Genomic DNA, 23526 nt, shown 5'->3' with positions numbered 1-23526 from the left:
TGCTCTGCTTCAAGAGTGGCATTAGCCCAATTCTGCGCACAAGAAGGCACGCATTTTGGTCTCCCGTTTTCCTCCCTAGCATTCCCGACCGTTTCCCGCCTGTCGCGGCAGCAGTTCCTGCACACAAGAGGAAAAGGCCGAGTATCGCTCTCAACGTAGACGCACCAGGGAGGAGCCGCGAGAGTCGCGCATGGGCGCTTCTGTTTCCCGGCTGTGGGGAGGACTTGAAGGGCTCGGGGCAGAGCTTTCCATTGAATTTGGTTGGCTCGTTTGGTTCCCCCCCCCTCGGGTATTCCTCTCCCCTCTCCCGCCTTAGGGGGCAATTATCTCCACAGCGGCCGTCTCCGCGCGCTCTCTTAAACTGCAGCAGCTCCTCCTCTTCCTTCCCCCGAGAGTGAGCGGGAGGCATGAAGCTGAGCAAAGCCCAGTATGACGAGATCGCCCGATTCCTGGCTCAAGTTCCCCCAACTAGGCAGAGCCTGAGGAAACTGAAGGACAGATTCCCTAGGTAAGTCCCTCGCAGGCGGAACTTGGAGCCCGCCTTCTCCTCTTTTCTACAACGAGTCCCGCCCCCTTCAGATAGCGGCTGCCAAGTCAGTCGTTGAGAGCAGCTGCTAACAAATCACAGGCCCACAGGCTGGGCTTTTGGATTTGTTTTGGTGGCTCAGCCTCTTCCGCCGGCACTATGTTTTTAGAGTAAATAAAGGTGCTTCTTGCAGGCAAAGCCCTACGTTCCGTGGGGAAATGCATAGACTCAATATGTCCGCATTTGGTAAAACTTATTTCCATGTAAACATGGATGGGGCTGTAAAAGCTATGTGATGATAATTTTTTTGGGGTAGGAAACTATCCGCTTTCTAGGATGCCTGAAATAGATCCAAACAATGATGACCTTATAAACTTAGCTTGTTATTTCTGTTTGCATCTGTTAAAACATCTTCATTATGCTGTATGCAAATTTGCTGTTCAGCCTCTGCCTTATATGTATGGACTGGGAAATTCAATGTCATTGTATCTGAGGAAGTGTGCGTGCACAGAAAGCTCATACCTTGAATAAAACTTTGTTGGTCTTAAAGGTGCCACTGGACTCAAACTTTGAAACAGATCATTATATTGTCTTTTATTAGTTACTAGATGATCCTGGAGGTCCCTTTCGACTCTATGATTCTATATTTTACACATTAACCCCAAAGCTGTTAGTGTTGCTGTCTGGTCACACAGGACATGGCCACATACTTCCTCTGTCACATTAATAGGCTCATATCTGTGCTCAAGGCATAATTGTGTGCAAAGGAGTAACATGCTGGTCTAACACATGCCTTGGATTGAGTACACTGGCCTGGCTCTACACAGTGACCACAGCATGGTTTCAGAGTCTATACTTATTTAAACTGGACCCAAACAGGTTCTGTCCCTGTGATCAGCAACACTGAAAAAACAGTATTTTGATCCCAGGGACAGACCCTCTGTGCCCAGATTGTGGCAAAGGTGGACGATTGAGTCAAGATCTTTGATCCCACATTTGTTGTGCTGTACCCACGCTCTTGAACAGCCAGTGGCCTTTTCCTTAGAATCATAGAATCACAGAGTTGGAAGGGGTCATACAGGCCATCTAGTCCAACCCCCTGCTCAGTGCAGGATCATCAGCCTTCATTATCCCTGACAAGTGTTTGTCCAGCCGCTGCTTAAAGACTGCCAGTGAGGGGGAGCTCACCACCTCCCTAGGGAGCTGATTCTGCTGCTGAACAACTCTTACTGTAAAAAAGTGTTTCCTAATATCCAGCTGGTACCTTCCTGCCCTTAATTTAAACCCATTATTGCGAGTCCTATCATCTGTTGCTAACAGGAACAGCTCCCTGCCCTCCTCTAAGTGACAGCTCTCAAGAGAGCAATCATGTTCCCCCTCAACCTCCTCTTCTCCAGACTAAACATTCCCAAATCCCTCAGCCTTTCCTCATAGGGCTTGGTCTCCAGGCCCCTGATCATCCTCGTCACTCTCCTCTACAACCTCTCCATTCTGTTCACATCCTTTTCGAAGGGAGGCCTCCAGAACTGCACACAATACTCCAAGTGCGGCCTGACCAATGCAGTGTACAGTGGGACTAGGACATCTTGTGATTTGGATGTTATGCCTCTGTTAGATGGCCTGTTTGATGTTTCACTTTGTGGAGGCTTTCTCTAAGCAAGGACAGGCCTTCTACCTAAGCCATATTAAATCTTCCAGAATGGGTAGTAGATCCATAAAATGATGCTGGAGAGAAATTACTTTCAGAGATTATTGTGTTTTGTAATCCCATTGATCCGTTAGTACCCGTTTAAGTTTTTTGAACTATATCTTCATTGCCCCGATGAGCATTATAGTTTTAAGAAAACCTATAGGTGTCTGTCCAAAGGATTAGAGCAGGGGTGTCAAACATGTGGCCTACGGGCCAGATTAGGCCTGCAAGGCCTTGGCCGTTTCCTACTTCCATTTGCAGTTCTGCTGCTGCCGCCATGTTACAACTTGCTTTATCAGTCTCTGTCAATCACACAGGAGAGATAGATAGGCAAGGCTGTCCTGTGCAATTGAGAGAGTCTGGTAAAGAATTGTGGGGAGGGAGGGAACAGCCAGAGCTTGCTTCCTGGCCAGGCTGCAGGAGAAAAGGAAAGGAAGCCTTTCTTTTCTTCCACTGGTGAGGCTCCTCCCTGAAGTTAGGGAGGGAATGAGGGAGAATTTGCTTTGCTGGGCTGCTTCAGTCACACGGGAGAAATACCAAGCACCTTTAAGAGCCAGCTTGCCCTGGCAAGGCAGGATAAACAAAATTTTGTTCAAGGTATGAAGTTTTGTGTGCCTTGCTACAGCATGTGTGTGTTTTGTTGGGCTTTTTATACCAAGGCTCTTCTGGGTGCAACTGGGTTCCCTCCCCCTTTTCACTGTATTCATTCCCTCATGATCCAGTCTTTTTCAGTAAGAAAGCAATGTGAACTATTTTAGAGGAGGAATAACAACAAGCCAGTGAGGTGGATTAGACTGAGAGTGTGTGTCCAGATCAAGTTCACCCCTTTTTTAGGAAGTTGTTGTTATTTCTCTGGGGAAGAGTGTAGTTTTGTAGACAAACACATGGCCTTCAGTCTGTGTTAGGATGCCTTCTCATGTTCTTGACCAGCACATGAAGCAACGTATGTACAAAAGGTTGCAATGCCCAGCCATTTCATGTTTTCCCCTGGGACCTAGGCTAGGAACACTGAGCATGAGATTTTTGTAATAAATGTCAATAAATCAAAAGTAGGTTTGCAGCTTACAGATACATACCTTGAACAGCATACTCAGGATTGCTACAGCACAGACATAATTCAGAGCAGAGGTGTCAGTTATCAGAGACTGTTAAATAGACAAAATACTGCAAGAGTGCCAGTGTTTTAAGCATGTTTTATTTAAAGTTTAAAAAATCTTTAATTGTGTTTGTCTGTGTCCTTTATAAAGTTTATATCTCCGCTACCTGGCATTACATTTTATGACACACATGGCCTGGCCCAACAAAGTCTCGTTTATGTCAGATTTGGCCCTCATAACAAATGAGTTCAACACCCCTGGATTAGAGCAATTGTGCTTGTATTATATTACAGGGCTGTAGATTGTGATTTATGCTCTGGGTAATAGTTGGGCACATGTAAGTATGTGTTGCCATGTTGGTTTTTGATACCAATATAGCTAATTCTCCCAGTGTTTCCCTTTTGCCACCACCGCAGTTTGAGGCAGATGACTGGGCAGCTGGATGTACAAGTAGAGTGGCAGTGGGAGACATGTGGCTGAATGGCCCGAGCAGGAAAGGGGGGAATGGCCCGGCAGGGTGGGGGAGAGGGGAAGAAGGAAAGGCAGGGGGAATGGGATGCCCCTCTCAAGGCCTACTATATACCACAGTAAAACTTTGGAAGTTTATATGCCCTTTCCATAGTTTTACTGTGGTATATAGTGGGCCTTGATACATTTTTTTGGTTCTAGGAGGCAGCCCCAGAATTCAGAAGCTAGACTCATTTTTCAGCCTTCAGGTTTTGTATTTTAATGACCACATTTTCTGATTATTGTTGCCCGAAACCTAATCTTAACCTGAGTGTTGTAGTATATAAATAATATGGGGTAACCCTGACTGTAATCAGCACAACATAAAACTAATTCTAACTTTTATCTAATTCTTCCCCAATGTCTCATAATTCCACAATTAAATAATTTCCATTAAATTGATTATTGAAGGCAGTATAGAAAAGTTAAAAATACTTCATCTATCATCATTGAATGATGTAAAGTTATCATTTGAACAAGAAATGACAAGAACTTAATGCACATTTATTTTTGTGTCATACAATAGAACATTCTGATATGAACTTTTTTTGTTTCCTGAGAGATGCTACAATAGATGCTACATTGCTGAAAGTACTAGATGCCACTGTGAAATTTCTAGGTTCCATGGCAATCTGGTGCTTGACATTTGTTGAACCCTAGTATATAGAAAGTAGACCTGCTGCAGGGAATGTTCCAAGTTTAGGTTGAACTCTTGCTGAATTTTTAAAAGATACTCTTTCCATAGGCTCTCATGGTGAGGATGTCTTTGATGTACCTCACACAGGGGAGCCATACTGTGGTGTAAGAGTTTAGGAAGTGTGGATCTAAATTAACCGTAAATATGCTAACATATGTGGTAGCTATCTGAGTTCCCACAGCTAGAAATGTGAAGGCTGGAGGGGAAAGGGGGGGGTACTTTTTCCTGGTTTTTTAAGGCTTCCCCCCATTTTTTCCAATGGAAATTTTGGGGACTACTGAAAAAACTCCTATGAAATATTTTCTCTTTAGAAAAAAATGAAATGCTTTTCAACACATGGTGTAGACATATACAGCTCTTCAATCCAAGACATGTTTCTGCACCTAGAAGGATACCTAGTCTTCATGAGAACATATACAGGGCTTGCATTGTTTCTCAGCAGTTGCATGCCTTCTGTTGGCCTTTTGACCTGATGTGGTTGACCTTTTCACCTCTTCCTTAAACCACTATGGCACAATTAACCCAAGCACTGGGTAAGATCAGAAGGAAGTGGGGCAGAAACTATACCAGTACCTCTGAGGAAAACTGAAAGTTTCATTAAGAATTTAGCTCTCTCTAACCAGATAGCAAAAATTAAGGTACATGTGCTAAGATAGCGTAGGATTCTCCAGCTTGCAGTTTTCTCTCAAGTATTGGGTATATTTGCAATTTTGTTTGTACAAAACTAAGTATTTATAAGATTTAAATTCCATAAACATGTCAAGTATTGCAGTTTTATATGCAAAGTAAGCTGTAAATTGTTGAAGGCTTTCACGGCCGGAGTTCATTAGTTGCTGTAGATTTTCCGGGTTGTGTGGCCGTAGTTTTGGCATTGTAGAACCTGACGTTTCACCAGTAACTGTGACTGGCATCCTCAGTGGTATAACACAGAAAGATGGAGAGTACTCTCCAAGACTACAGCCACACAACCCAGAAAATCTACAGCAACTAAGCTGTAAATGATGCATTTTATGTTGTTAAATCAGTTAAATCAGTAAAATTAGTTTAGATTTGATTGGCCAGTAATTATTGCATATATTTCAATTTCCCCCAAAATTTCAAGCTCCCCCCTCTTAAAAATGGGAAATAAAACAAAATTTCCCCCTCTGTGGCTTGAAATGACATCTCTACACTTAGCTGTACCATTTACCTGAAGATACACTCTGTAACAGTTGTGGGTATGGACAAATTGGTAAAGCTACAGCTATCTATTTTATTGCTTGATTTTCTAGCCTCTGTACCCACTTAGGTGACCAGTACATGTACCTGATGCAGTGGACTCTGACCAACAAAAACTTAGACCACAATACAGTTGTTAGTGATTAAAATGTATCATAAGGAGTTGTTGTTGCAAGTCACTGTTATTGTTCAAAATAAATTTCTTGTACTGAACCAGGCAGTATCATCAAAGTCTGTTTGCATGCAGTTACAGTATTAAACAAGCTTTTCATTCCTGTGCCTCACCTGAGGAAAATTTAAATTTAAATATTTCTCTTCAGTTTTATACAAAATAGACTGTACTTTAAAAAAAGGGAAAAATCATTATTGTGTTCTTTATAGCAGTTCTGGTAAGCAAGGCTGCAGTACTGAGTATACTTTTTATGGAATAAGTTCCACTAAACTCAATGGGATTTATTTTTGAGTAATGCTTGTTAGGATTTCATTGCATAGCTGTGAATGCTTACTGGAAACCAATGTTAGAATGTTGATACTGAAAAAACCCTGATTTTATTTTTATTATATATTATTTTTGAAGGCATTTTTGTTCATGTAATATGAAATAGTCTATATTCCAGATCTATAAATTCACAAGACAGGATAATATTTAAGATCGAACAGGAATGGTTGCTTTTTATGTTTTTTAAGTTGTAGTTTCAGACTGTAGAGAAACTGTATCACTTTTAACAGTTCTCAAAAATTCACCTCTAAGATTTTAATAATTTGCAAATTGAATTAAATGTAATTGGTTAGGACAGATAATGTACTAAAATCTTCAGATGGTCGACAGTCCTTGTTTATGTCATACTATAATTTATTATATTAATAAAAAGCTCATTAATATTTTGGGAAGCAGAACTTGTGGATCTCCTGAGAAAAATATGTACTCTTTCAATAAAACCTGCCTCCATTCCTGAGGACTGGAAGATAGCTAATGTCACTCCCATCTTTAAAAAGGGTTCTAGAGGAGATCCAGGAAATTACAGGCCAGTCAGTCTGATGTTGAAACCAGGTAAATTGGTGGAAACTGTTATTAAGGAAATAATTAGTAAGCACATTGATGAACAAAAACTATTGAGGCAGACTCAGCATGGATTCTGTAAGGGAAGATCTTGCCTCACTAACCTGTTAGTGTTCTTTGAGGGGGTGAATAAACATGTGGACAAGGGGAACCCAATAGATATTGTTTACCTTGACTTCCAGAAAGCTTTTGATAAAGTTCCTCATCAGAGGCTCCTAAGTAAGCTAAAAAATTACGGGATAAAAGGACAAGTCCGTTTGTGGATCAAAAATGGGCTAATTAATAGGAAACAGAGAGTGAGTATAAATGGGCAATTTTCTCAGTGGAGGGTGGTAAGCAGTGGGGTACCACAGGGATCAGTACTCCGTCTGATGCTTTTTAACTTGTTAATTAATTATTTGGAGTTGGGAGTAAGCAGTGAAGTGGCTAAATTTTCAGATGATACTAAGTTGTTTAGGGTGGTGATAACCAGGGAGGATTGTGAGGCACTCCAAAGGAACATCCATCTGTCGAGGATGGGCAAGTGGGTGTCAATGTTGCAAATGGGGTTCAATGTGGCCAAGTGCAAGGTGATGCACATTGGAGCCAAAAATCCTAACTATAAATACACATTGAAGGGGTCCGAACTAGCAGAGACTAACCAGGAGAGAGATCTTGGAGTCGCAGTAGATAACTCAATGAAAGTGTCAAGACAGTGTGCGACTGCAGTAAAAAAGGCCAACGCTATGCTGGGGATTATTAGACATGATTGAGGTTTATAAGATTATGCATGGGATAGAGCAGGTAGAGAAAGAGGTACTTTTCTCCCTTTCTCACAATACAAGAACTCGTGGGCACTCAATGAAATTGCTGAGCGGTCGGGTTAGAACAGATAAAAGGAAGTACTTCTTTTTTTCTTCTTTTTTGAGCCCCCGGAGGGGATTTTTTATTATTTTTTTCAAACTACAAAAACTATCACAGAAAAAGGGAAGGGGGACTACATATACGGAACAAAGTATAGAAACCCACTACTGGCTAAAAACCCAAGAGAGGAGATCCTCACTAGCTTCATTACATCAAGTCTTCACTTCATTTAGATCAATATAAACTGAGTCAGACATTTAAGTACTTTAAGTACTTTTTCTTTTTAATTAACTCTTAAAACTTAACTGTCTAAGAACTCTTTGGGTGAAGAAGTAAGAGGTACTGTTCGTACTTCTTCACCCAAAGAGTGATTAACACATGGAATTCACTGCCACATGAGGTGGTGGCAGCTACAAGCATGGACTGCTTCAAGAGGGAATTAGATAAGCATATGGAGCAGAGGTCCATCAGTGGCTATTAGCCACAAGGTATAGATAGGGACTCTGGGGCAAGTGATGCTCTGTCTTCTTGGTGCTGGGGTGGGGGGCAACAGTGGAGGGCTTCTAATGTCCTGGCCCCACTGGTGGACCTCCTGATGGCACCTGGTATTTTTGACCACTGTGTGAGAGAGTTTTGGACTGGATGGACCATTGGCCTGATCCAAGATTGGCTTCTCTTATGTTCTTATGTTCATCGTATATACACATCTTCATGGAACTGAAACTTTGTGGAAATTTACAGTTCTGCCTTGAGTGTATTTCATTGCCAATATTCCTAGACTCTAAAATGAAAATATTATATCAGTATGCCAATAATATTAGAAATCTTCATAGTTTTATGATAGATTCAGCTGTCCATTAGGAAATGGTCTGAAACCACCAACTCTCCTTTGAAAGCTCCTGAAGCCTTTTAAATTAAATTAATCTTGAAGCTTCTTGGGACAGTTCAGCATAGGCAGAACTTTTTTCCGTCTTTAGCTTCTGATGAATTGAAACTGATGCTGATATTTAAACTGTCACATAATGTACAGCACTGTGGAAGGTGCTGAAGAAGAACACCCCTTCAGGAAAAATAAAATATATGAGCAGAATGAAATACATGCAGTTCTGAACATTAGCTACTGATCCTAGACATTATTGTACTGAAAATATGCATTTCATTGGTATGTTTTCAATAGGAGTGATCAGGCTGCAGTTTACAAATTATTCTGGAGAGCTATAGAGGAATTCATTGTAAATTTCAGCCAGAGTTTGTAGGAAGCATTGCAGATTAACTGGGATTTATAGAATGAAAATATTTCAATTAGTTTGTACGATCAGAAAGTGGAACTCGACTAGACAGAAATTTTTTCACCAATGAAGTCAGATTCTGTGTTCTGGCATCTATAGATAGAATTCATTGATTAATGTACATACAACCACATGCTTGTCTCTACAACTTTTTTCTTCAAGTTTTTCTTTTCTTTCCTGTTCACATTTAGTTTGATTCTGTGTAGTACCCCAGTGTGTGTGGCACAGAGAACAGTGCTTTTAAAGTGTCAGCAAGGCAGAGGAATGCTGTCATCGACAATATTTCCACTTTTTCAAGATATTCTTTAAACTCCATGTGCTAATCCATCTCTACCAAGGTCTCAGAGGGATAGATTTCCTTCGCAAATGTAATACCCTGACTTTTCCAGGTGTTCATCATGCAACTCTTTGGGCCAACACCATTGCATTGGTATTCTGAGTACAAATCAGACACGTGGGATCAGTTTTGCTTAATATCTGTTGTTCTTCCTGTTGAAGAGTGACTCTGTACTCAGCGGCTTTGTACAGGCTTTATTTGTTGTGTGCTTCTGCAGGCTTGTGACTCTTTGGTTTTCATTGCATTACTACTGCCCTAAGTTGCCATGACTGGCTAAGCAGCACTGACCCCTGAGGCTAAGGCAAGTGTTGATGATTTGCCCTTTGGAGGGAAAGCTCTATTCAGCAGCAAGACTAACAATACTTTATTGAGGATCTAGAAGTTAAAATCAAATGGCCCACTCTATGGGCTCATATCTCCACCTACAAATCTTACAGGTTGACACAATGGTTCACATCTTCTCAGGATGACATGGCACTCTCCTTCTCAGACCACTCTTCCTCACACTGGTCCTTCAGTGGTATTCACTCCACGGCTTGCAGTGAGCCACCTTCACAGTAACCATTAAACAAAATAAATAAATAATTTATCAAATTTATACCCCGCCCTCCCCATTGGAGCAGGCTCAGGGGTGCTTACATAAAAGACTAAAATACATAGATAACAGTAATAAAACATTCTAAAAACAATGCAACATCACCAAACTCAGACATTCAATAATACATGAAATAACTATTAATATTAAATACTGAACTATAACCTTTTTACTCATTAGATTGCCTCTGAGCATATATGGTTGTCTGTCCCTACTACTGTTGAACCTTAGCCACACCTTGGAGTGAGGGGAAGGGCTTCTCTGTCTGCCATCTCCCTCTCTCTTTAGCATAAGGCACATTAGCTCAGTGAGTGAGGAAGATTGCCAAGGAACCTGGAAGAAAACAGGGTGGTTGTAGAGAAAGAGGAGTAAAACCACTACCACCTCACTGTGGGCAGTTTGCAGTTCTTGCTGCTGTGATGTGGTGGTTGCATTGTCTCTTCCCTGGGGCCAGCTTGCTCTCCTCCTGGCAGCTTCCCAGGTGCTGGGATAAGAGTGCAGAGGTTGCTGAGAAGAGGGGGAATGGGAGAAGCTAGGACCATTATGGACATCCCTAGCTCCTGAAACTCAGGGAGGCCTGTAACTTATTGGTCCCTGTGATGGCAGCTGTTTTGAGGAGAGAACCACCTGTCAACCACAAGCCCTATTGGGCAATGGCCTTTCTCACCTTCCTGGAACTTGGGGTAGTTTTCATATTAGAGAGCAGTGCTCAGAAGAGCCACTTGTGGCGCCAGAGCCACTGAGTGAATTGTGCTGCTCTAAGTCATCTGGGGGTTCTAAGTCAGGGGTGAGGGCTCGATCTGACATAAATGAGACCTTGTTGGGCCGGGCCATGTGTGTCATAAAATGTAATGTCAGGTAGCGGAGATATAAACTTTATAAAGGACACAAACACAAAGGGTTTTTTTTACTTTAAATAAAAACATGCTTAAAACATTAGCACTCTTGCAATATTTTGTTTATTTAACAGTGTGTGATAGCTGACACCTCTTGCTTTGAATTATTGCATCAAAATGTCTGTGCTGTTGCACTCTTGAGTATGCTGTTCAGGTGTGTAAGCTGCAAACCTATGATGACGCAGCAGCAGCAGCACTGGAAGAAGAAGCAGGAGACAGCCATTTCCACTGCGGGCCTGATAGCCCTCTGGGGGCCTGATCTGGCCCCTGGGCCGCATGTTTGACACCCCAGGTGTAAGTGGTATCTTTGACTTCCCCTTCTACTCTCCAGCTCTTCATTTCTTTTTGCCAGCATGGAAAACTATTACAGATGATTTTGGGATCTGCACCATCATCAAGGTAACTGGTTCCTCACAGCTCCCTCTCTCCCTCCTTCGCATGTGCATATTACTGTGTATATCCTGGATACTCTGGACCTCCATGTCAATGGGGAGAAAACCTATTTGATTTACACATGCATTTTACACATCAAAGCCCTGGGCTAATCTCTTCAAGTACCTTCCTTTCTTCAGACATACGCCTGTTCTTAATATAGCAGCTACCTTTCTTTATTGAACTCTGATTCAGAGATTGCTGTACCTCATGAGAGCCTCTATTGCAGTGGTACAAGAATCAAGCCTCTCCAGTGCTGTTCGAACCACGACTTCCAACCAATGGACTTGCAGGACAAACTTCTGAGACTTCCATCAGCAACACCCAAAAGCCTGACCTGGTGGAGTTGGCCTTCACTAACTTCACATAAATCACCTAAAGCTTCTGTCTGAAAGTGTTTATGCTTTTCTCCCCAGGCTTCTACAGACAGTGTGTCTTCAAATATCACATAATCCAGTAGGAAGGTGCTGTCTTTGTTGCTTAGTCTTGCCTACCTTGTAGTCTGTGGGAGAGATATATCAGGTACTGCATCACACTTGAAGCAATCCACATTTCAGTGACACTGCTTTGAGAGATATACTCAGTCATAAGCAGAATGTTGTTCAAATAGGGTCCCAGATTAGGACAGATTAGTTTTTTGCTGCTGGGGCCCACCAGAGGTAGATTTGTCTTAGCAGCAATACCAAATGCCAGAAATTTTGTACTAGGAAAGGATTGGGGGACTCTGGGCGATGCATTCATCCTGTGATTTATGAGCCACTAAATATACGTGTTACTACTTATTCCATTCATCTGCAAAGTTTTGAGACAAAAAGAACAAAAATTGCACCCTAATCATTCCCCACTGGCCAAGGCAACTTTACTTTACCAAGTTGCTTCATCTGTTGAAGGGTATCCATCTATTTTGGGGTGGAAATGTGGACCAGTGTTGCTTCACCCTTCAGGGTTACCCTTTTGCTGGCTGATACCCTGAAAAAGCCTCAGATTTGTGAGAAGCAGGGGGGTTTCTTTCACTCAGCTCTCCCTCACATATGCAAAACCCGTCACTTGCAACCTAGTAGGTGACCTCGCTCTTCCTCCTTGGTTCCTCCCTGGCTGGCCTTTTAAAGGTCTCCCTGAGGCAGGGACATCCCTGGGGTCTTCCACCCCTTCTCTCTGGGGGCTGGGATTTCAGGGGTGACAGGTCCTGCAACCACTGGGGCACTTGTTTATGTTTCCCCCCTCACCCACTTAGGTTTCCCTGGGGGCTTGCACTCTAGGTCCAGCTGGGGCCAAGAGACCTGAGGCTATTAGTCCCCATCGTTTAAGACCTTGATTGTCACACCATATTTACCCAAAAGGAAGAGAATCCCAAATGTAAGACGAACACCTTAAAAATGTTATATCACACACACACAAACACACACACACTCCTTAACATAACTGTAATGTGTAAATGTAAGTTGTCCCCTCTCTTTTTATGACATACCTGAGGGGAAAAAAACTAGTCTTGCAATTGAGTAAATACCGTACTTTCCCCAGTCTCTTTATTCTAATGTTAGTTCTGTATCTACCTGCCCAATTGGGCAGTTTTGTTAGGAATCTACTTTTATTACTTTCTCTTCATGGACATAACACTATCAGTGGTTGTGTTTTGAGAACCTTCTCCTTGACTTGTTTTTGTCAATTCCAGTAACACTAGGACAGGAATGTCTATTGAAGATTACTATTTTTCTTATGAGTATTTCATTGTGATGCATTATGGACTTTTCCCGAGAATGGTAATGCAGTACTTAATATTTGTTTCCTTTGAATCTGCCTAGAGGGATCTGGGAAGTGGCAACATTGTCTAACAATAGGTTTGTCATTAGGTGAAACTTGTCATGTCTTAAGCACTGCAGCTGTCTACAGATTTGAGAAGAACTGTCTAACTTTCTGCAAATATCAGTGAGTTAGACCATCTGGAGGCCTGCTCAGGCACTGATTTTTTTTTTCTTGCTTGCTGTTCTTTCTTAATATATGACTGTCTCACCTTCCATCCTTTCATCAGCACAAGATGTTCTGCAACTATAACAACTTATTATATAATGTGAGACATTCACATTGCAGTCCTCAGTAAAGTTACACCCATATAAGTCCACTGAAATCAGTGGGCTTAGAAGGATATAACTCCACTTAGGATTTGCACTATAAGTCACTTCAGAAATGGAAGGTAAAGAGTAGTCCAGCTTTTAACACATGCATATGTTTTCTGTAATAGTTATATTGTTTGTTTATGTAAGTGTGCGTGATAGATAATAGATACAAAAGTATGCAATCAGATTCTTATTTATTTTATTTAAGTCTCATCATTTCCCAAACAACTCAAGGCCACCTGGTATGTTTCATGGCTTTCCCATTTTGATGCTCTATCTACTACACTAAATATGTTCTAAAAAATGTCCAGATACACTGTTCCCTGATACTGCTAGGTTCCAGCAAACAAACTGTGGTTGCCCAAATGTGCTCATTATACTAGTGACACCTTCTTACCCCAGTGTTTTTATACATTTTCCCAGCTTAATCTAGCCATTGCATTGAATGAAGTTGATAGTGCATCTTACAGAGATACCAAACACCACTTAATAGCAGTTTATCAGTTGTAATCATTATAATTATATGTGCCTGCTTTAGCATGCACAGGACTAGCTCTTTTTAAAAGGTGCTGTTCTACTTAGCAATCCTTATACTGAATTCCATCATTTATGAAAGCTATATTATCTACTTTGTTTTGCCAATAACAGTTATAGGAAAAGCTAATAACTAAAATGTAACTTGTTCTTCAAGCTACATTGAACTAAGCAGGCAAATGGACTGTAGCCATGGAACAAGATCTTAATCATTGGCAGCTTGAAAAAAATGTTACTGTAGCATATGCTAAAATGTGTGTTGCAGTTACCAGTTTATTTTCTGTAGTTTCACCAAAAATAGTTTAAATAATTCTATTAGCCTTAGAAATACTTCTGTCACACCTGTGTTCTGCCTATAGAGTTTAGGGTGCTGGGTTTAGAACTATTTTAATAAGCTGCAGTGGGAGCTGCTTCAGTGTACAACTGTCATGGTCCATACACATCCAAACCTCAAATGCTTTCAGGAGACCTTGGACATGTCTTTCACTTTTCTCTGGGCCCTTTCTTTACACTCATCCCAGCTGCCTCCCCCACCCCCAAACTTCAGTTGTGCGTGAGACTGTCCTTGCATGGTAAGCAGAGAGAGGTCTTTGATTTACATAGGGGCTATAATGCAGCGTTGCACAGACCTTCCTTAGCAAAATTAAGGAGTATCTGAACACTATCAACCTGGCTAGCATAAAGAAATTTTCTGTTTGTGAGCATAGAAGTAGCAGTTCGAAAGCAAGAAATTGCAAGTAGATAAATAGGTACCACTTCAGTGGGAAGGTAACAGTGTTCCGTGCGCCTTGGTGTTTAGTCATGCCGGCCTCATGACCATGGAATTGTCTTTGGACAGCGCTGGCTCTTCGGCTTTGAAACGGAGATGAGCACTGCAACCCTAGAGTCGGATTCGACTGGCTTTCGAGCAAGGGAACCTTTACCTTTACATTTTTTACGTGTGACCTCAGACTGTCTTCACCACTACATGAGGTCTATAAATGATAGGTTGTTGTTTAGTGGTATATGGCTGTGGATACTGCTCTTGATGACGCTCTTGATGATGCTAGATATGCATATTGATAGTCTGTGAAGGGTTACATTTCAATTCATACAGTTATGGTGTCTCAGCACTATTTTCCTTTTATGAAATTGCTTTTCATGAATTAGAGCCAGTGCTCATGAAATAACCAACATGTGGAGGCCACTTTAAACTTTCCCCTTGATGCCTGTCTTCACACAGCAAACTGCTACTGCACTGTTGATTATTGGAGGGTTTTCTCTATGTTATAGTAGCCTTTATTAATAATGGATGGAAGAAGTATCACTTATACTGATTTTTTAGAGTATCATTGGGAACATTGCTAGCTATTCTGGAAAGGTGCTAGGCAGCTTCTGAAATAGGAGGACGATTTGGGATTTTCACATGATTATAGGTGCCTCCCTAGACCCCTTGGAGACAATTCCATTAGAAACTCTGTTATGTAGCAGTGATGTCAGAAAATAACATAATGCTACCATTACCCTGTCTCTTAAAGCGAATAGAACTCAATGCTTGTCTTATATAACTCTTGTATGATATCAAGCCTAGCTTATAAATGCTGTGTTTAGTCAATACAGATGAGAGATGGCAGGTTGTATGCATGAATGTAGTCACTAAGTTTATTTAGTATGTTAGCTGTTTATAACCCGTTCTTATGGTTCATAGGTTGATCATGTTGTTTCTGCAGTTAGTGGTTTGTTTTTGTATTTATCTGTTTGTGTATATTAATAAAAGTTAAAAAAAACCCACTTGGACACTATTGACCGGGTTTCCTGGTGGATCTCCTACAACTTTAATTGGATAGTTTGGTCCACTGTGATGTTTGCTTCCCCTTTCACACGTTAAATTACTTTTGTTGACTACAGCATAGATGCCACTTTTGAGGAATCTATCCTAGAGTTATGTGTTGTCTCTTCTTATTGCAAATGCATGAGTTAGTTTTGTCTATTATTGCCAGAGAATGTAGGAAGAGTGCTGGGAGTGATTCCACTTATCAAATGCATACTTTGGGCTAAACAATGGGCAATACTCTATAAAACTAGGCTACTGTGTTCCTGTCTGATGGGTTAAATGTTATTGTAATATAGTGCTTGACTATAGACTGTGGATTGCTTTATAGGTTCTGGATGGCAGCTGGAAGCATGCCAGGTGTGTTTGATGGTCAGTGGGGTTTCAATAGAAGGTGGTGTTTATGTGTCCATTGTATAGTTTCACAGAGGTATCCAGGATATGTAACTGTTGTATGGATTGGCCCACAGAGAGGTTGGTGTTAAGGTGCAGACTTTCTTGAGAATTTCCTTGTCCTGTGGCTAGAAGTCCAGGGCTGCAATCCTTCCTTGGGAGTAAGACCAATTGAACTTGGTGGGGCTCCCTTCTGAATAAATGAGCACAGGATTGCACTGTAGAACTTCTGTAATCCCAAATATTCTACTAGATTGGATAATCTTCACTTGGGTATTTTTGTTTGTTTGTTCATATTTCTATCTTGTCTATAACACTGAACTCCTATTTGGAATGTAGTATCCACATCTTGATAATCTAGTTATTTTTTCCTCCTCCTCTGATCCAAAAGAAGAAATGTTATCTCATATGGACTTGATGAAGTGGAAAGAGTGGGTGCTCCTGCTACCATTTCAATGGACTCCAGTGTAAAAGTTGTAATTCTGTTTTAGTGTTCAGGCACTAGTATTTATGGTATTTCCATGCAGAGCAAATAGGTTAACTTTGCAGGGTTACATGATTCAGCAGATCATGGCAAAAAAATTTATTCATGTGACAGCTTTTTGGACAATCATATTCTATACTAAATTACAATGGCACAATAAATTGCTGAATGCACTGTCTGCGGCATATGACCTCACCATGAAAAATTTGATGCATTAGAGTAGGAAAGGTTGGAATATATCAGCCTTAGTTGACAAGGGACTTTGAATGTTGACCTAATACAAATGACCTTTGTGTGCAATAAAAGTGAGTTTAATCTTCAGGTCAAGGTTGAGGTGAATGGCAGGGCAAAATAGGGAGAGTTTTACTAGGTCTGGCTGGGACCTACCTAGTAAGCAAAGAAATAGAAATGTTAGATGCCTGGGCATTGTCTGATGGCTTACCATTAGTAGCTGGAGTGGGTTCATCTGCTTTTGTAACAAAATGTACATCTGGATGACTCAAAACAAAACAGAATTAGGCACATCTCATAGTAATGAAAAACAATTGCAAGACGTGTGGTTTTGTACAGATGAGGTTTTTTTAGCTACCAGTAAATCAAGGAAAAATACTGTGTATATGCTATAGTGGAGTACATACATTCGTCTAAAAGGTTTACCTTTAGGAACTAGTAGTCAGCATAGTGCCTCTGCACAGGAAAAAAAAATAAAACTTGTATATAATGTGTGAATAATGTAGGAATATATTTAATGATTAAAATAAATAAAAAATCTTAAATATTTGCTTATGATCAATTATATTATTTAAGAAAAAGGAGATTCCTTGGTTAGACAATAAGGATTTTATGCTTGTTTGATCAAACATTATCTAAAGATTTAACATAACAAAAAAATCTGTTCAATTTTTTTCTTAACTGAATCTATGTTTAAAGTGGCCAGAACGTGGATATTCCTGTTTTAGCAAACATTGATATTAAATGGAACGCTGACTTCTTTACATAGAAAACTAAGCTCTCCTTCCTTCCTTCCTTCCTTCCTTCCTTCCTTCCTTCCTTCCTTCCTTCCTTCCTTCCTTCCTTGGAAAAGTTAGAGACTTTAATGGAAAGAGCCTCTACTCCTTTAATAGAGCCTGCAAAATATATTCTCCTGGTCTGATCAGCTCTGAAAGCTCTAGAGGTTTGATGATTGGAATGGCAGGAAATCACGCTTTCAGGACATAACGAATTGACTGGACGATCCATCATTTGTTAGCATGCACTGAAACGCTGGGTTTGTGTGCAGAGGCCTGTGATTTAGTAAATACTTGGGAGATGAATAGAGCTTACACACAAGGGAAGATATTGCTGTCCTTCAGCAGCCTTAGACACAGATTCCTGCTTCTGCTGAGAAGGCCGTCTGACGGCAGCTCATCAGTAACTGGGTTGTCACACTCTCTGATGCCCACCAACCATCTCCAGTATATTAAATGCATTTTTAATATCTGCTTCAGTAGATTTAATGAAGAAAATTTCGTTTCCCTACACTGCTCACTTCTTCCTCAAGTGTTTTAAAACATTGACTGTAGCACTTCCAAGAACAGAACTGGAACATTCAAGGTAAAACTAAATAAAATCATATAAACAAAAATTCTGTCTGTTGGATCACCTTGTTAAACAATGGTGACTAAAATATGTATGTTCTATTATACAATATGCTCTCCCTACTAAGTTAGTGCTATGTCACTTCAGACAAGTGATACCTGGTGGCAGATATGAAGAGATTCATGGACAACAGAGAGAAGCTTAATTCTTCTTGCCGTATTTAGTGTTAAAATATATCACTGCATTTAAACTGAGTGGGCCAATATTTTATTTTCTAATATTTGAGATGGTGTTAGGTCAGTATAGATAGATTTGATTTTCATTAGTAAAATTCTTTGCAAGAATATGAGCAAGAGCAATTAGGCTGTATCCTGTGATCTTAAACACACTCAATGGGGATTTCAATACATTCATTTTAAGACCAATGAGAAGAAGCAAATATGGAAATAACAGCAAAGAGGCTGCTTGGACTGAATTTATTGTACTATAAATCTTCTGTATACCAGTCACTTTAAGATGCTTAATCAATAAGGGAAGTTAATTTCTAAAATATAGGCATTTTAAATGTTAAATATTCCACCCCAAATTGAGTTGTTCAACCCTTTTCCTGGAAAATATTACTTTTAAAAGTGAGTACATTTTCCTCAATAAGTCACAATGCTGGCAATATTTATTATAAAAGTCAAGGCAATAAATTAGACATCATTACAAGTATATAGTTTTTAAAGGTTTTCCTCTAGCTTCTTAAAAAAAATTCCTGGAATACTCTCCATGCTCACAAAACAGCATGCATTTGCAAAATGGGCCTATAAATTTGATTCTTACATGTGTCAAAACAGTAATGTACTAAATGCATATTATTATAAAAATTTAAGACATGCCTTAAACACACTTCCATTTTTATAATACATGGCAATATTAAATAATACATTTCCTTGTTAGCATCTGTTTGCTGTCATTGTTGGCAAGGTCTATGATTTATTGCCTAAATTAATGACCATGACTCTCTTGGTCTTGATATATGTCCCCAAGCTTATTACATCACTAAATAAAATGGAAGTTATATATGCTCTTGTGTTTGACAGTGGTTTTCTTTTTGATAATTGTTTATTTCTTTAAGGGTCCATTCACAGAATGACTTAAAATGGCCTTCGTTAAAACAAGAAAAGTATTACTAAAGTTAAATTAGAAGACAGTAAGCAGTTTTATTTTTAGGTTTTTGTTATTTTTCCTATTGCCAATTGCTCTTTTTGTACATGGCACATTCTGCAAGATGCCTATACTGGAACAAAAGCTTGAAAAGACCCCAATTTCTTGTCTAAATTAGCAGTAGCACAGTGTAATCTTATGCAGAAATTCTAAACGTCAGTGGTTTATAACTCTGTTTAGGATTGCACTGTAAGGCTCAGTATTTATTTACCAGTTGTAAAATGGAAAAGCACAGCACAAATAATGACTATAGTGTTACCTTTGCAGCTACTCAATGCAGTCTTCTGAATTACTACAGAAGATAGTGGGCCAGCTGGGGTGTCATGGAGCCTAACTGCCAAACCATGGTTTGGCATTCAGGAGCACTGTTTGAGCTAATTTGTTTCCCTTCTTTCCCCTTTCTTCTGCCATCTCAGACTAACACACTCCTTCGATGTGTCATGATTGCGCTGGCGGGCCAGGCAGGGCACAGAAAGTCCAAAACACAGTCCGGGGTCAGGGTACCAGATAAGACAGAGTAACATGAGCAGAGTCCAAAATACAAAGTCAAAACACAGTCTAGGGTTACCGGAGATTGCAAGCAGAGTTCAGAAGCTGAAAGCCGTTCGTCAAAAGTCAGGCTACACAGTCTGAAGTCAGGGAGCCGGGGAAACAACGTCACGCAAGCCAAAGTCAGGAGTCTGGAAGTCAGAATGAAAACCAGGAGACAGGAATGCAGGATCTGGGGTGCAGCGATTTGTCTAAGCGATTAGCTGCCAGCACGAGTTGGGGATCTGAGAGAGCTGCCTAAAAAGCCCGTTCCGCTTGTTAGCTAATTACTGGCCGCTAACAGGGTCCTGGCTCTGGTCAGTACTCTGGGCTTAGAGGACGTCAACCTCGCATGCGTGGCTCCTTATGCTGGGTTGCCATGTCCTGTCGCCTCTGATCGCGCAAACGAGCCACCGGTGTGTGTGGGGGAATCAGGAGGCGTGGTGCTTGTGCTTGGCTCTGCTGGCGTGGCTCCAGGTGTAAACCCTTGTAGCTGGTGCTCATTCTCTGCAAGACTTAGGTCTGGTGATTCAAGGGGTGCAGGGAGCTCAACCTTGGACATTGAGGGCACAGAATCCCTGTGGTCAGGGTCTACAGGGTTGGGATGCACTGTGGGCATGACAGCATCCCCCCAGGGCCTTCTCCTCCTGCGGGCCGGGTTTCTTGGGGTACTCAGCGTGATATCGTTGGACTATGTCAGGGGCATGGAGATTGGTGGTGGGTTCCCAGGAGCTGTCGTTGGGGCTGTAGCCTTCCCAGTCAACCAAATATTGTAAAGTACTCCGCTGGATGCAATAGTCCAGGATTTGTCGTACTTCATATTCTTCTTCATCGTCGATGATGACGGGCAGTGGTGGTGCTGGTGGTGTGGGATGCTTGGGATCGGCTGGAGACGAGGGGATCAATAGAGACCGATGGAAGACGGGATGGATGCGAAGGTGGTCTGGGAGCTGAAGACGGAACGACATGGGGTTGATCTGATCCATAATCTTATATGGGCCGATAAAGCGAGCGTCTAGTTTACAGGAGCGGCCAGGTGGATAGCCACACTAGGTCTCCAATGCGTAGCAGGGGGCCTTCTTGCCGTTTTCAGTCTGCAGCTTCTTTGTAAGCCTCTTTGGCATGTTGGAGCTGTTCCTTAAGCAGAGCTTGAAGAGCCTGCAATTCCTGCAGTCGGGTGTCTGCATTCGTGGGAGGACCAAGGCTGGGGAAAAACCGGGGGTGACGGTCGTAATTTGCTGCAAAGGGAGTGGTTCGGGTGGAGGCATGAACGGATCTATTGTAAGTGAATTTGGCCAACAGTAGCAGGGAGTACCAAGTTTTGCTGATAGCAGGCGTAGCATCGTAGGTATTGTTCTAATGTGGCGTTAGCCCATTCAGTCTGGCCATCGGTTTGGGGATAATATGCCGAAGATAGATGGACTTGAGTGCCGAGGCCTGAGTGTAAGGCCTGCCAAAATAGAGAGGAAAATTGAGGTCCACAATCGGAGACGATATGGGTGGGGAGGCCATGGAGTCGGAAGATGTGCTGGAGGTACAGCTGGGCGGTTTCAACACCAGTAGGTATTTTGGTACAAGGGACGAAGTGGGCCATTTTGGTAAGGAGGTCCACCACCACAAAGATACAAGTGTTCCCGTGAGAGTGGGGCAAATCAACCATGAAGTCCATAGATATGGTGTCCCATGGGTCGGAAGGAGTGGGTAAGGGATGGAGTAATCTGGATGGCTTGGCTGGGACATCTTTGGCTCATTGGCAGACTTCACAGGAACTGACGTATCAGTCAATATCTGCCCGGACTCGAGGCCACCAAAATTCGCGAGTCCTGCTGGTAAGGAGTCATGTGTCAAGTGCAAAATCCGAGCATGAAGGGGTCCAGGCGGAATATACAGGCGGTCCTGATGAAAAAGCATGCCCTCCCTGGTGGTAAACACATCTTTGGTCCCTGCTGGAGGTCATGTAGTCATTGTTGCGCCCACGGATCGGTGGCTTGACTTACTCGGATCTCGTCTACCAGGCACCCATGACTGATGCTAGCAGCAAAGACCTCCGGAGAGAGTATGGTGGTTTCTGGGGATTCTTCGGCCAGGGCTGGCGCATACTCAGGTTTCCGGGATAGAGTGTCCGCTTTCTGATTTTGGGTGTGCGGGAGATACAAGATCTTGAAGTTAAAACGAGAGAAGAATAAGGACCAACGGATCTGTTGTTGATTTAGGCGACGAGTTGTTTGCAAATGTTCCAGATTGCGATGGTCTGTAAGGACTTGTACTGGGTGACGGGCGCCTTCAAGATAATGTCGCCATGTTTCCAAAGCAGCTTTGATGGCAAACAATTCCTGTTCCCAAATGGTGTAGTTTCGTTCAGCAGACGTTAGTTGACGAGAGTAGTAGGCACATGGTTGTAACGGCTGTGTGGGGTTATCGCGTTGGGACAGGATGGCGCCAATAGCAACAGTAGAAGCATCGGCCTCTACGGTGAATGGGAGGTGAGGGTCTGGATACCGAAGCAGGATTTCAGCTGAAGAAAGGCGTGTTCCGCTTCTGGGGTCCATTGGAATGGTTCCTTAGGGCGAAGAAGTGTTGGGTTATGGAGTTGGAGGACACAATGATATCGTCCAAGTAAATAACAAAATGGTCCAGTAGGTCATGGAAGATGTCATTCATGAGCCGTTGAAAATCCGCTGGAGCGTTGGTTAAACCAAATGGCATCACTAGATATTCATATTGTCCATATCTGGTACCAAAAGCCGTTTTCCACTCGTCACCTGGTTTGAGGCGTACCAGATTGTAGGCTCTACGAAGATCTAATTTCGTATAGACCTGTGCTCCTTTGAGGCGATCCAGTAGTTCGGGGATCAGTGGTACCGGGTACCGGTCTTGAATGGTGATTTTGTTCAAGGCCCTATAGCCGTTGCAGAGACATAAGTCACCAGTCTTCTTTCTGACGAATAATACTGGAGCGGAGAGCGGGGATTAGGAGCAGTGGCGGAGCCACGATTTTAAAGAAACAATTATTTTTAGTATAGGCTGGTTCAGAGACTCTGGTTCCTCCTCTTCCTGTCAGATGACTTGCGATGTCATTTGAAGCTGAGTGGGTCCTCTGCTGCTGCCAGGGGTTAAAGCTGGGTCCTGGATTTGGAAAGACTGAAAACCCTTGCTCTAAAGAATAATGTGGTCATAGCTGGCTTGATTGAGGTCTTCATTCAACATGCACTTTAATTTATAAAGCTAGACTAAAGTTTATTTACTTTTGTTTCACTCTCTGGCTATTAAACTTTGGCTTGTCGCAGTTATGATATGGGGTGTGATCAGGCTAAATCTTATTCTCAAACTACTTAATATCTACAGAAAACTGATGGGAGAGGCTGTGTGAAAATCTGGAATTAGAGGTCCCCAATATGCAGATGAAGCTCTGCTCTGTATCTCCTTCAGCTCAGGGGGATCTATGGATGTTCTGAACAAATGCTTGGAAAAAACAATTGGACTAATGAGGGCCAATATACTGAATCTCAATATTGTTAGGATGTTGGTCAATTGTAAAGCTGATTGGGGCTGAGGAGTCAGCCTGGCCTGGAGGAGAGTTCCACTTCTCCTAAAAGAGCAGTGTGGAGAGCTATCTTTTAGGACCACATTTCCTTCAGTGCTGGGAGTTCTGAGGCTCTGGGACCATCACAACAATACCCCCCACACCT

At 41.9% G+C, this 23526-nt stretch overlaps 1 protein-coding gene across 1 annotated transcript in view; it reads left to right on the top strand.

Moving 5' to 3' along the window:
- Positions 1 to 247: 247 nt before the first annotated feature.
- Positions 248 to 23526, top strand: part of LOC107111518 (chromosome unknown open reading frame, human C15orf41) — a gene marked incomplete at its 3' end in the record, with an annotated part of 72668 nt that continues 49389 nt past the window's right edge. Inside the window, exon 1 of the mRNA XM_015412491.1 lies at positions 248 to 508. Coding sequence (XP_015267977.1) covers positions 408 to 508 — 101 coding nt within the window. The remainder of the gene's footprint in view (positions 509 to 23526) is intronic.

Source organism: Gekko japonicus, unplaced genomic scaffold (genome assembly GCF_001447785.1).
Source record: "Gekko japonicus isolate JY-2015 unplaced genomic scaffold, Gekko_japonicus_V1.1 scaffold74, whole genome shotgun sequence".
NCBI lineage: Eukaryota > Metazoa > Chordata > Lepidosauria > Squamata > Gekkonidae > Gekko > Gekko japonicus.
Note: the sequence above shows the minus strand (reverse complement) of the source record. Positions and strands in the feature narration are given on the sequence as shown.